We start from the raw sequence: 14,909 nt of genomic DNA on the forward strand, positions 1-14,909 counted from the left end.
TTTCAATGACCTTCTGATTAAAGTCAGTCATCTCAGTCACCACTCTCTTTTCTATTGACATCATGGCAAATGCATTCAGCCTCTCCTGGGTCATGCTATTTCTCAGAAAAGTCTTTATTCTCTTCCATGTTGAGAAGCACGTCATCAGCTTCTGCTGTGGTCATGGGTGTGGTGATGAGGATTTTTAGTAGTGACAGTCTCTCCAAAAATTTCTTCAAGATTGTTTTCCATAAATAGCTGGAATAGGTCCACAGCACCATCACACTTTCTGAAATCTTCTAAGCTCTATCTTCAACTTACTCCCATTGAGCACTGGATAGGCCTGCAAAGTCTTGCTCAGTACATCCTCAGGAAACGCCACTGTGTAGTGTTGAAAGCTGTCTGCTTGAAGCAAGGTGGCACTAACAAAGTGGTTTGTGAAGGAGAAGCATTCTTTGGTGTGTACCAATATGGTATTAGACCTATAGAACGAAAAACAAAAATGACGACAAAATTTCAATTTCATCTGTTAGCATCCTTAGCATCAGAAATGCATGAAACTTGACATGTTTACTCATAATGTCTTGTCCATGTGTATAGAGTTGTGAGAAATTATGCATTCAAAAACACTGAGACTGATCTCCCTTCATAACTTAAAACTGGTAATTTTAAAGGTTGCAGACTGCAACCTTTTAAAATGTTCAGTTTTACGTTAAAGGGAGATCAGTTTCAGTCTTTTTGAATGCATAATTTCTCAGAACTCCATATACATTGACAAGACATTCTTAGTAAATAAGTTTCATGCCTTTTTGATGCTCAGGGAGCTAACAGATGAAGGTCGTAATACTGTAGTTATCCACTAGAGGGAATAACAAATCATCATTTTTAGATTACCATTGCAAGAAAAATGTTTCTTTCCAATATTCATATCTAATAAGAGGGAGCCATCAAAAAAGACAAAAATTGCAACAAATAAAAACTCACCTCTGCTGCAATGCGTTTATGGCCTTCTGGATTGAGCGAGCATCGCCTCTTTGGTTGAGAACCATCTTCACTGCTTTTGTCAACCAGGTTTGGGAAGGAATCTCTGCAAAATGTATGAGTAATAATAAAAATAATAATAATAAAAGCAACAACACATGGAAAAGGAGGAATACAGCTTCTACCTGATCTTCTGTACATCCTGCTGGAACTGCTCGATGCTCCCCTTGATGTGGACTGTATCTATGTCCTTTGTCTGGAGTTTAGCATAGAGGAGGTCCACATGCAGCATGATGTTGTGGAAAAGCAACAGAAAAAAATTAAAATCCTGATCCTCCAACAGCATGGCAAAGCCTACTGCCTCTCTGACGGTAATAGGGTCAAAGTCACCTGACTCTCGCATAGTTTCAAAACAGAGGATGAGGTCCTCTCTGTGCTCAAACACTGTATTGACGGCACGGCTGTGAAAATTCCATCCTACACTGCTTGATGTTGGTAGTCTATGGGCAACTACTTTATCAAGAACATCTGTGCGCTTGGGTGATTTTGAAAAAAAGCTGGCAAATCCTCCAAGAGTAGAAAAAAAGACCTCTCGCTTTGGGTATTTGAGAAGTGACCTGTTGCATTATTAGGTTCAGATGATGTGCATAGCAGTGGATGTAATGGGCATTTGGGTACACATCTTGTATCTTCCTTTGCACACCTGCAGTGGCACCCCTCATCACGCTGGCTCCATCATATGCTTGGGAGAAGAGTTTATGCTTCTGATCCTCTGGAAGGATGACAGCAAGGTGCTCTTGTCGTGCTGTAGCGATGGAATCCGCTGTGGTTGAATGCTTAGGAATAAACTAAAATCTCTCCTGTACGTTGTTTTTGGCATCAATGTAGCACAGTACAAGCACAAGTTGGCAATGAGTGGCAATATCGGTGGTTTTGTTGGCCTGGATTGAGCGAAAATTGGTGCTCCATGCTTCTTGGATAATGTGCTCCTTCACGACAGACAACATACAGTCCAACTGCTTGTTCTGTATGGTTTTCGAAGTCCCCTTAAACACAGTGGCATTCTCGAGGTGCTCTTTCAAGAGAAGCAACAAAATCGACCAAGCCACGGAATATCCTGGGATTCTCTGATCTCTCACTCTCGTCCATGGCCACGCAAAGCCAGCTTGAATGCACCACAAAATTTTACACAGTCTATTATTCTAGACAGGATGTGTCAAATTTTTTTTTTTTTTTTGTGACCTCTTCATTGTGCCTTCTAATTCCAGTTCTGTAGCTTGCATCTAGCTGTTCAACAATGCCATGCTTCATAAAAAACTGGAGCTTCAGAGCGTTGTCAAGATGGCTTCGGGTACTTTCATGCTGCTTGCACTTTTCACTGAGATGCTTTAAGTCGGAAACCCCTGTTTTTGTCCACTTGTCGGTGCCAGGACTTTCAAATGGCAAACAGGGAAAACCATAAAAGGCATGACTCACATCATATCCAGCTAGCCAACTCCGTGTCTGATAATTTGCGGGGGAAAGCTCTGAGTGTAAACTCGACCACGATCACGCGACTGCTGATTTAATCTGCCAGTTTGGTCGATCTGTCCAAGCTCCTTGATCCTCTTTTTCTCTTTATCAGGACGCCTTGTGAAGGGTAATTGTTTCAATGATAAAACCAAATTTTCCTTCATGCTGTTGAGAAATTGTTTCCTTCCACAATGATCAATCCAGTACCTGAATTTTGTCAAATGACAATCTGGGTAAGTTTAAAGGAGATAGGTAAGGCTCTGCCAAATGCAAGTGTCTATGTAAAGATACATATAATAAACATCACACTGAAACAACACACAAAAAATTACTGCAAACTTAACAGGGATGGTGGAAACCTCTTCTATAGATATTTGGCTGTGGACAGTGTCAGTAGGGCAGTGTCCATTGCTTATCAGAGCAGCCTATCAGTGCCCATAAGTTCAGCCTCATCAGTGCAGCAAATCGGTGCCGTCTCATTTGTGCCTACCAGTGGCGTCTCATTTGTGCCTTCTAGTGCCACCTCATCAGTGCCCATCAATACAACCTTATTAGTACCCATCAATGCAGCCTGATGTGGGGGGTCAGCTGTGTCAGGGTCTCTCACATCAGCAATGGCAGCTCAGCAGGTCCTTGCATGGCTTCCTGGGGGGGGGGGTGCGATGCTCTTTGTCCTGGGGTCAAGTTGTCGCAAACCAGTGTCTAGCCCCACAACTTGAGCCAGTCACGTGCGTCCCGACTCCCTGGTGTGCCCTGCCTGCCTCCAAATCCCCGGGAGTGTCCTCTGCGCTGCTCTCCTCACTTCTCCACCCCCTCCCATTCTGCACAATTCCACCTCAGTCTGTTCAATCCCTCCTACCCCTAGTCTCTACAATCCCCCCTCCCCCAGTTTGCACACTGCCCTTCCCCCCACCCCCCTCCCAGTCTGCACAATCTCCCCTCAGTTTACACAATCCCTCCCCCGCCCCCCCCGCCCCCTAGTTTACACAATCCCTCCCCCCCCTAGTCGGCACAATGCCCCCCCCCTAGTCGGCACAATGCCCCCCCCCTAGTCGGCACAATGCCCCCCCCCCCTAGTCGTCGGCACAATGCCCCCCCCCCCTAGTCGGCACAATGACCCCCCCCCAGTCTGTACAATGACCCCCCCCCCCTCCCCCTAGTCTGCACAATGACCCCCCCAGTCTGCACAATGACCCCCCCAGTCTGCACAATGACCCCCCCCTCCCCCTAGTTTGCACAATCACCCTCCCTAGTTTGCACAATCACCCCCCCGTCTGCACAATTTCGCCCCCGTCTGCACAATTTCCCCCCGTCTGCACAATTCCCCTCCCCCCTTCCCTCTAGTCGGCACAATCCCATACCCCCCCCCCAGTCAGCACAATCCCCCCCCTTCCCCTAGTCTGCACAATCCCCCCCCTTCCCCTAGTCTGCACAATCCCCCCCCCCTAGTCTGCACAATTCACCCCCCCCCCCCCCTAGTCTGCACAATTCACCCCCCCCCCTAGTCTGCACAATTCACCCCCCCCCCTAGTCTGCACAATTCACCCCCCCCCCCTTAGTCTGCACAATTCCTCCCACCTCCCAGTCTGCATCCCCCCCATCACCAGCACAGACCCCCCAGTCACTCAGAGTGAGTGGAGAGAATGAGAGGGGGGCAAAGCACTGCAGGGAAGGGAACCAACTGACCGTGTGGGAAGGGTCCAGTCCTCCAGGGATTAGCCTGTGCGGACTGCGGAGCAGAGGGGAAGCTCACGTGCCGCGGCCACATACAAACTGAGTGAGTCAGCTCGAGCTAGCTAGGATGGGAGGAGAGAGAAAGAGAGAGACACCTTCCGTTACAACAGCCTGACACACCCTGAGGCCCGCGGCGGTTTACATACCTTAGAGAAGATGGGCCAGCAAAGCTCAGGAGTCAGTCATTCCTTCTTCACTCCACAGTCACCACGCAGCGCCGGTCCATCTCAGTCCACTCCTCCACTCACTCCAAACACAGTGAGCCGAGAAACCGGAAGTGTCGCGAAAAGCACCGCCCACTGTCCTCCGGTCTCGGCCATTAAAATAAAAGAACAGGAGCCGCAATGGCAAATCACTGGAGATTGGAGAATGGGGGAGTGTCTGCGGGCTCATCGCTTGCGCCCCAGACACTCCATAAACGTGGGCAAATCAACTTCCCAGCTTGCAATCAGCTGATTGTAGGCTGGGAAGCTTCCCATAGACTACCGCCAGAGCCCGGTCACTATGAATGGGCCGCCACTGCATCCACTATTTGTTAGGGCAACTTATAGACCCCCTCAATCGATATCAACACAATTGCCCACACATATGCGTTTACACACAACGAGATCAATTCCGAAGGAACCCTTGGGGCATTCTGCATTTCATCCATTCCATTTTTGAGTCTTTACATACATAGTTTACATGCGTTTCTTATGCATGGGTTTTGACATGCATTGTTTTTTTGTTTTTCTTTTATTCAACATTTTCTATTTTTATTATAACTTGCATTTTAATAGGCAAATCTCATGTGTTTTTCTACATGCATCTTATATGCTGTTTTAATCCTTTCACTGCATCTTATGTTTTTTGTCCTGTTTAGGATCTACTTGGACTCGTCTAAATTAAAGTTTTTTAATTCACTTATTTTTTTTATTTTTGCAACCTTTTTAATTCTCCTAAAAAAACTTTTTCATTAGTTTTATATATATATATATATATATATATATATATATATATATATATATATATATATATATATATATATATATATATTTTTTTTTGAGAGATTAGATTTATACACTCCTCATTGATGTGATAATTTACCCATCAGACAGTGTAAGCTCCTATCTGTGTAGTTATACACAGAGGAAGAGTTGACAGTCCAAACACCAGGAGGCAATACTCCACTAAGAATCCCGCTGACGTTCTCCTCTTTAAATGAATTGCACTCAGAATCTCCCTTCATGCTAGGCTTGACAAAGGGGCGGATCCCTGAAACACGTAACACCCACCACCACCAATGTGCTGATGTCATCCTCGTGGACCAGCTGGGCGTACTGGACCTGGACGCCGCTACACTTCCGGGATAGTCTGCGTTCCAGATCCCTGCAAAACCAGAGCCGCCAATGAAACAAACGCAGACCAAAGGTTACAGGACAAGGAAGCTGTCACACTGTCCTCCTTGCTTTCCAGCTTCCCCCACCCCCCCAACACACGATCCTAGCTATCCTGAAACCCTCCAGATGCTACTGCTTTGCCTCCAACTCGCTCCATTACTTGCTGCCCGCCTGAATGTCACAGATACTCCCCAGGACAACACACACAACTAGGGATAAGCAGAACACCCTCCTGATCGGTTCGCAGCAGAACATGCAAACAGGCAAAAAACACATGAACACTGTTAGTCTATGGGACATGAACATGAATAATCAAGTGCTAATTTTAAAAGCTTATATTCAAGTTATTGTCAAAAAGTGTTTGGGGACATGTATCAATGCAAATATTTTTTTGAAAAACGTCCGTTTTTTCGGGAGTAGTCATTTTTTTTTTTTTTTTTTTAATGCTTAAAGTGAAACAATAAAAATGAAATATTCCTTTAAATATCGTGTCTGGGGGTGTCTATAGTATGCCTCTAAAGTGGCACATTTTTCCCATGTTTAGAACAGTACCGCAGCAAAATAATTTTTCCTTTAGAAATGTCATCAGGTAAAACTGATCACGGCTGTAATGAATTGTCGGGTCTCGGCCATATAGATACAGATAATTGGAAAAAAGAGCATGGGTTCCCCCCCCCCCCAGTCCATTACCAGGCCCTTTTGGGTCTGGTATTAATATTAAGGGGAACCCCAAATCAAAATAAAAAAAAAAAAAATTGCGTGGGGGTCCCCCTAAAATCCATACTAGCCTCTTTGGGTCTGATATGGAAATTAAGGGGAACCCTGCGCCAAATTAAAAAAAATGGAGTGGGGTCCCCCCCAAAATCCATACCAGACCATTTTCTGGTATGTATTTTAAGGGGAACCCTGCGCCTAAACAAAAAAAAAAAAAAAAAGGCATAGGGGTCCCCCCAAAAATCATACCAGACCCTTATCCGAGCACGCAACCTGGCAGGCCGCAGGAAAAGAGGGGGGATGAGAGAGCGCCCCCCCCTCCTGAACCGTACCAGGCCACATGCCCTCAACATGGGGAGGGTGCTTTTGGGGTAGTCCCCCAAAGTACCTTGTCCCCATGTTGATGGGGACAAGGGCCTCATCCCCAAAACCCTTGCCTGGTGGTTGTGGGGGTGTGTGGGCGGGGGCCTTATCAGAATCTGGAAGCCCCCTTTAACAAGGGGACCCCAGATCCCAGCCCATCCCCCCCCCCCCCATGTGAATTGGTAACTGGGTACAAATGGACCCCTACTATTTCACTAAAAAGTGTCAAAATGGTACAAAAGACAAGACACAGCTTGGGACAAGTCCTTTATTAAAAAAAATGTCCCACGAAGTAAGTTCACGCCGCTCCGACGGACCAAAAAAGAAAAGCCAGCACCAACCGCCTCAATGGGAGGCTCCCACCGTCTGACGCGTCTTCGCTGTGACAGCTCTTATATAACTGAGGGTGGGGCTGCCTGGTGACGTACCGGGTGACCTCCCCCCCCCCCCCCTGACGGGCTTCCCTGTGGCGTCAGATAGGGGCGGGGTCACCCGTTTACGTCACCGGTGGCCCCGCCCCCCTCTGACGCCACGGAGAAGCCATGGGGAAGTTCTGTGGCATCAGAGGGGGGTGGTGTCACCCGGTACGTCGCCCTGCCCTCTCTCGTCCCCCTCCTCTTTTCCTGGAGCCTGCCAGGTTGCGTGCTCGGATAAGGGTCTGGTATGGATTTTGGGGGGGACTCCTATGCCATTTTTTTTTTTTTTTTTAAATTTGGCGCAGGGTTCCCCTTAAAATCCATACAGACCCAAAGGGCCTGGTAATAGACCTGGGGGATGCCTCTTTTTTTTTTTCAATTATCTGTATCTATATTGCCGAGACCCCACAATTCATTACAGCCGCCATCAGTTTTATATGACAATTTTTCCTTTAGAAATGTCATTTTGCTGCGGTACTGTTCTAAACACGGCAAAAATGTGCCACTTTACAGTCTATTATAGACACCGCCCAGCCATGATATTTAAAGGAATATTTTTCATTTTTATTTCACTTTAAGCATTAAAAAAATCACTGCTCCTGAAAAAACGGCCGTTTTTAAAAAAATATTTTGCATTGATTCATGTCCCCTGGGGCAGGACCCGGGTCCCCAAACACTTTTTATGACAATAACTTGCATATAAGCCTTTTAAAATGAGCACTTTTGATTTTTCATGTTAGTGTCCCATAGACTTTAACGGTGTTCCGGCAGCTTTCGAATTTGCCACAAACACCGCATATTGCTCGCTGTTCGGCGAACACCCAATGTTCGAATCGAACATGGGGCTCATCCCTAACTACAACCACCTCCATTCAAGCAAGTGCATTTTCTTTTTCTTTTTTTTCTATTCCTCTTCATCCAAAATGACATTTACTTGATTAATAAACCTCAGATGGAGGCACCCTCTTTGTATAAACCCTTTGATCCCTCCTGATGTTTAACCCCTTTCCAGCCAGTGTCAATACAGTGACGGTGCATAGTTTTAGCACTGATCACTATAATGTCACTGGTTCCAAATAAGTGTCAGAATGTGCGCCACAATATCACAGTCCTGCTATAAGTTGCTGATCGCTGCCATTTCTAGTAAAAATAAATAAATAAAAATATCCCATAGATTAAATGCTATAATTTTTGCGCAAACCAATATATGCTGCTTGGGATTTTCAGAATACATATTGACCTAAATTTATGAAGAAATTCGATTTTTATTTTTTTTATTGTATTTGTATTATAGCAGAAAGTAATAAAATCTTCTTCCTTTTTTTTTTTTTTGGTTTATAGTGCGAAAAAAAAATTGAGGTGATCAAAAGAAAAAAGGAAATGCGTTTTATTTGTGTACAGCGTTGCATGACCGCGCAATTGTCAGTTTTGCCATATTGAAAAAAATGGCCTGGTCGTGAAGGGGGTTTATCTTCTGGAGGTCAAGTGGTTAATAGAGTTTGGAAAAGGATAAAACCCCATCTCAGGTTTTTATTTCTGTTAGAGTCCTTGTTGCAAATTTTTCCTAGTTTCATGTTTAGTGAAACCCCTGTTAACAGGACAGGAAGTGAGGGGAAATCTTTCTAGCAGAGCAGAAAGCAGTAAAAACCCAACAGAGGTTTTAATTCTTAGGCGCTCTATCCAAAAGTAGTAAAGTAGAAAAACATGTCTTTGGCTTGATATACACTTCTTTATTCAATAACTTCTAATGCATCTTTAGTAAAGTTGTCCCTCAGGCATAGCGGATCACTGATTGCGGTAAAGAGCCGATTATATAGGCTCTTTACCACGTGATCGGCTGTGTCCAACCACATCTGATCACGATGTAAACACACTTGCCGGTTATTGGCATTCCTTTCCTCACACTGTCACAGTGCTGGGAGAAGAGCCGGTAGCCGGCTAGTGTGAAAGGGGACATCTGCACTGATGATCTGCAGCCCCAACAGTGCTGCTCATCAGTGCCTCCTCATCGGTGCCTGCCTATTAGTACCCATCAGTGCAGCCTCATCAGCGCACATCAGTAAAGGAGAAAAATTACCTGTTTGCAAAATTGTATAACAAACTAACAGAAACTTTTTTTTTTTTTTAATTTTCGGTCTTTGTTCGTTTTAGCAACAAAAAAAAAATCCGTGCTGAATAAATACCACCAAAAGAAAGCTCCTATTTGTATTTGTGTGGGTACACTGTTGCATGACCACGCAATTGTCATTCGAAGTGTGAACGCGCTGAAAATTGGCCTGGGCAGAAAAGGGGTGAAAGTGCCCAGTAGATATGTGATTAATTACTGTAAACCCTCACCTGGTTAAATACTTAACCTTTCTCCCCATTCCAGTGACCTTTACTATTCATTCCTCCCTAGTACCAGACAGTCTTTGCAAAGAAAATGTAATGGACAGCTTCAGGTGAAGTTGTCCTTTTAAGTACATGGCTGTGCAGATCCTCTTCATCATAGCATATGTAAAGATTTGTGCCAAATGTTGGCAGCACCATCCAGTCTTGGTGCTATAGCACCATGTAATTTACTCCAGATTACTGCATGGTATTACATCAGGATATAAGATTACATTTTGTTAAATGTTGTTGCACACGACTGATAATGTACACCCATATAGCCAGATTTATTTTGAAATGGTGGACCACGTGTTTAAAAAAAAAAAAATTTCCCCCTCCCAAAAGCTGTCGGTTTGTTACAATCTTGGGATCTAGATCATTTTACAGTGTACCTTTTAATCATTGCTTACTGGGCACTCTAACCCCCTTCCTGCCCAGGCCAATTTTCAGCTTTCAATGCTGTTGCATTTCGATTAAAAAAAATTGCGCAGTCATGCTACACTGTACCCATATGAATTTTTTTTTTCACACAAATAGCTTTCTTTTGATGGTGTTTAATCACCACTGGGTTTTTTATTCTTTTGCTAAATGAACGAAAAAAAGACTGAAAAACAAACTTTTTTTTTTTTTTTTCATAGTTTTACTATAAAATTTTGCAAACTGGTGATTTTTCTCCTTCACTAATGTGCACTGATGAGGTGGCACTGATGGGTACTGGTAGGCGGCACTGACAAGACTGCACTGATAATCAATGGACGTCTCAATGGAAGTTGCCTACTGCTTGTCATGAGAAGAGAAGGCCCCCTGGTGAGGTTGTTTCGTTTTTTTTATTCATGTTTTGTTTAAACAACCAAAAAAGGAAAAACTAAACTGTAAAACCTTTTCAAAAAATTATTTTAACTAGATCATATATTCTTTTCTGTCCTTCCAGAGCAGTATTGGAAAATCCGGTACTGATAAATCCTGCAGACTTTTTGATCTTTTTTATTTAAATTGTAATACTATCTGTCTTTTTTTCAGGGTGAAGAGTTAACAAAGGAGGAAATTGACATTTTGAGTGATGCCTGCACTAAGCTGATGGAGCAAAAGAAGTTACTGACAAAGGAGAAGGAAGAACTCCTGGAGCTGAAGGATGATGTTCAGGAGTACAGTGAGGTAAGGGCAGTCCCACTGCAAACTCAGGGTTGCAATTTATTGGGGGGGGGGGGGGGGGCGCAGGCACACGCAATATCACTGTTTATGCATACTCCATGTTAGTGCTCAGGGGTGCAGTAAGGTATCGTTTGAGGTGTAATTAATGGGGGAGGGGGGAGTATAATTGTGCATACTTCATGTTGGTGTTCAGGGGTGCAGTGTTATGGGGCAAGTAACTGAATAGGCTCCCTGGTAGTGATTGGGGTACAGTATGATGGGGACCAGTAACTGAATCGACTTTATGGTAGTGTTTAGGGGTGCAATGTGGTGGGGCCAGTAACTGAATAAGCCCATGTTGGTGTTCAAGGGTACAATAGACTCTTGTTGTTGGTCAAGAATACCATGCAGGATGGGGGTAGGGTGACCAATTGCATGTTTGTGTGGTGGAGAAAGTACCTGTACATGTTGGTGTTTACAGGTGCAATGGGAAGGCAGTAACAGAACAGATTAAATGTTAATATTCAGTAAGTGTGTTTTGTTGCTCGCCTTGATTTTAAAGGATTTGGAAGAAATGAAGAAGGAGCTTTCTAAGACCGGGGAAGACCAGGTGGTTGAAGAATCGAAGGCCAGTAAGAGATTAACCAAGAGGGTTAATCGTATGATTAATCAGATCGATAAGATCATCGTTGAACTGGAGAATGAGGACCTGGTACTGGAGGAGCATGCACCAAGTGGTGTTGCCCCACCTGTTGGGTAAGTGCAGGATGATTGGTGCTTGCCATGGAAATATACAATGTTAGTGGCACACTGGTATTTGCCTCGTGTGTTACATACCACTGGTGAGCCAGTGTTGGGACGGGGGGGTTAGGACAGATAATCACCTGAGTAGGCAATTCCACCTGTAACGTCTTCCATGTTCACTTACTGTCCTGTAGTGTTTTTATTGCTAAAATTACTAGTTACTATATTTTACATTAATGTTTAAAACTGAAGATTAGCTTAAAAAAAAAAAAAAAAAAAAAAACATTCTCTAAAGCTTTAGTGACTTCATTTACCTCTAATGAAGTATATCCCATGTTGTACAGGCAGCTGGATCCTGTAAAAATCATCTATAGAAGGATGCCCGTTCCTCTTCCTATTCTTGCACTTTCAGCGCTGGGAGAGTTGAGTGTTGGGTTGTCTGTGAAACTGCAGTGAATAAGCTCCTGACAGGGAGCACTTTCTCCTTCTCCATTGATGATCACAGCAATGGAGAGCTGCCGCAGTGATTCATCGCTTCAACAGATCTTTGTTGCCGGCTGTGGTAAGGGGCAATGTGGTGCGCAATACGGAGAATCACTCCGGTTTCCTCCCACACTCCAAAGACATGCTGGTAGGTTAATTGGATGCTGTCTAAATTGTCCCTAGTATGTATGAATGCGAGTTAGGGACCTTGGAATGTAAGCTCCTTGAGGGTAGGGATTAATACGTAAATTGATGGCACTATATAAATACCTGAAAAAAATAAAAATAAAGTTCAAAGGAGCTTCAAGAAGCTCAATAAAAAATGTGCACAAGAGTACAAAAAAGCACAAGCTTCTTCAAGCTGAAATAAAAGCTCAAAGCAGCTTTTTTTAGCTGCAGTGTGCATGAGCCCTAAAACAACTTTTTTCAGTGGGGAAATAGGAGGGGCCGGTCCCCATCAGGAGGTTGTTTTACAGAAAACCTGCAGCACCAGAAGCTCAGTGAGAGAACTTCTACTGCACAGAAGATTTCTACAGGATCCAGCTCCCTGCACATTATACATACTTGATTACAGGTAAATTAGGTCACTAAAGCTGTAGTAAACTTGATATTTTTTGTCTAAACTTCAGCTTAAAGGCTAAGTTCGTCTTTTTAAAAAAAAATGCACCTTTTGCATGTATAAAAATGTGCATTTATTTTTTTTTTTTAGATCCCTTTCACACTGAGGCAGTTTTCAAGCGTTTTAGTGCTAAAAATAGTGCCTGTAAAGTGCCTCTCGTGCCTTCCCAGTGTGAAAGTCCGAGTGCTTTCACACAGGGGTGGTGCGCTTGCGGGACGGGAAAACTCAGCAGATCGTAGATGCTATGTAGGGCTCTTGCAGGCTCTGTGTGTAAGCGTTTTGGCCTAAATCCTATGGCCAAGCAGTTACACATGAACAAGAAGCATTAATGAACTACCACAGCACAGTGGTAGTTCATTGAGAACTACAACCCAACAGCCGCAAAGGCTGCTGGACCTTGTAGTTTTCAATTCACAGAACTCTGTGAATGAGTGACATGGCCAGGTGGGCGGAGCCCCACACAGCCACGTTCTTTATAGATTCTGACAGAGAGCTGGGGGAGAAGATCCCTTGCTGCCTGTGACATCGGGGAGCCAGGGAGTTGGGGGGGCTGGTGGATTTGTTACATGTTACACCCTGAATATAGGTGTACTTCCTTTTAAAAAGTCTGATTCACGCTGGAAGAATAAATCTTAAATAACAAGTCACCAGATGGATTGTGCAGTAATTTGGATCTCTGCACGTTAAGTAGCTCAGCTTTACTACTTAGGGATTGCTTGATTTTGATTTAAGCCCACTACACAAGTACCAAAAGCCGGCTGGTTAAGCAGGAACCGGACAAACATGTGTACCACTGTCTGTTAAACATAACCCGGCCTACGGATTGTCTTCTATTGAACATTCTTGCTGGAAAACCAGCATTTAGGCAGCACTGATCAGGATTTTAGTGTTGTAATAAGGCACTCGAAACATTGGTGCTTCTTATTGAAGACTGTTAAAGCAAACCAAAAGTGCCAAGGAAGTAGCTAATCCTCCCACGCTCGGCATACACCCAGGTACCTTTTTTATGTCAGGTCTAATTAAGCCTGGTCCAGTCTCCCAATCCTATTCAGTATTTAGGGTTGAAGAGGGCAGAGCCAGACTCCTGAACCCAGCAGGAGACAAATTGGAAAATGGGCATGACATAAAAGCTTATGGGGGGTGCCTACTATGGGCTGACAGCTCTGGATTAAAGTGGATGTAAACCCACTCTATGCCTTTCTAAACTACTGCCATAGTGGTTATCTATAAGGATATACATGCCTCCTGCATGTATCTTTACCTGTCAAATGTCTGTTATGAGACCCGAAAAACTGCAGATTCTGTGGGTGGGTCTGTTGTCTGGAGCTCGGTGGGTGGAGTCGTGATGTCAGACCCCCCGCCCACCTCTACACTCCCCTTTGCCAGGCATCAATATTTCTTACACTGAACTTTTGCTGGTCTTGTGGATTATGCCCCATGATCACCAACATCCAGTCAAAACCCAGTAAAGTCACCACATGTCTTCAGCATGCTCAATCATGCTGAGGTGTGGAGCAGCCAATCCTGGGAGAGCTGGAGTAGAAAGGAGGAGAGGATCTGAAGTACACAGCATGTACACAATGTCTCTATCAGGCTCCTACATGAGATTTGTAAATCGCCTATCACTCACAGCAAGGGGGAGAAATGGACATCTATTTTTCTGTCTGACTGTTTTTTTATCTCACTGGAAAAAGACAAGTATTGCTCAGAGCTGGATTAACTCTTCGTCACAAGACTGGGCACAGATGACCTGAAATCCTATACTGTGCAAGCCTTAATTTAAAAAAAAAAAAAAAATCTCGGTTTACATCCACTTTAACTACTTTTTTTTTTTTTTTTTTTTTTTTTTTTTTTTTACACTTTAGGTTTGCTTTAAAATTGTGATAGTTTCTAAGTATATGATGATCTTTGTTTAAAATCACTATACACAATAACCTCTTATCATTCTGAGTGCATGGAAATGTAATCTCTTGAGTAGATGAGGACTGTTCTGTGCTCTCAGAGGAATAGTTGTTATACAAGGTCGTTAAATAACCTGGTAACTTTTTAAATGTATAAAATCTGATATGACAGCAGCTCTCGCAGTTGGCTTTGTCATCGGACTGCACCATTGTCTGAGACCAATATACGGTGCTCCTCATTTTTGGAATGCAGCATTGTCTATGGCCAACCATACATAGATTAAAGTTAGGCTGGTTCAGCAGGGACTGGCTGAATTTCAATCCATGTATGGGGACAGTGGCTGTACAGATGTAGATCTACAGGGATCCACATGAATCTGTTCATTTTTATCGTTCAGCCCACTGAAAAATAACCACCTATGTCCAGCCTAAGACTACTTACTGTGTTCCTCATACTCAAATACAGAGTTCTCTGAGACTGCTATACTGTGCTTCTCACACTCAGAATACAGCATTGTAAGGGACTGCTGTTCTTTGCTCCTTAGTCCCAGGAACAGATCATAGGGCTGTGTATGGGTTTAGT

At 43.9% G+C, this 14,909-nt stretch overlaps 1 protein-coding gene across 2 annotated transcripts in view; it reads left to right on the forward strand.

The window, feature by feature from the left end:
* The window catches only part of LETM1 (leucine zipper and EF-hand containing transmembrane protein 1), an 88,119-nt gene that overhangs the window by 59,341 nt on the left and 13,869 nt on the right, over positions 1–14,909 (forward strand). For both annotated transcript variants that reach the window (XM_073610924.1, XM_073610925.1), the window contains exons 11-12: positions 10,469–10,603; positions 11,142–11,335. In XM_073610924.1, coding sequence (XP_073467025.1) covers positions 10,469–10,603; positions 11,142–11,335 — 329 coding nt within the window. The remainder of the gene's footprint in view (positions 1–10,468; positions 10,604–11,141; positions 11,336–14,909) is intronic.

This window comes from Aquarana catesbeiana, linkage group LG01 (genome assembly GCF_042186555.1).
Source record: "Aquarana catesbeiana isolate 2022-GZ linkage group LG01, ASM4218655v1, whole genome shotgun sequence".
Classification (NCBI taxonomy): Eukaryota; Metazoa; Chordata; class Amphibia; order Anura; family Ranidae; genus Aquarana; species Aquarana catesbeiana.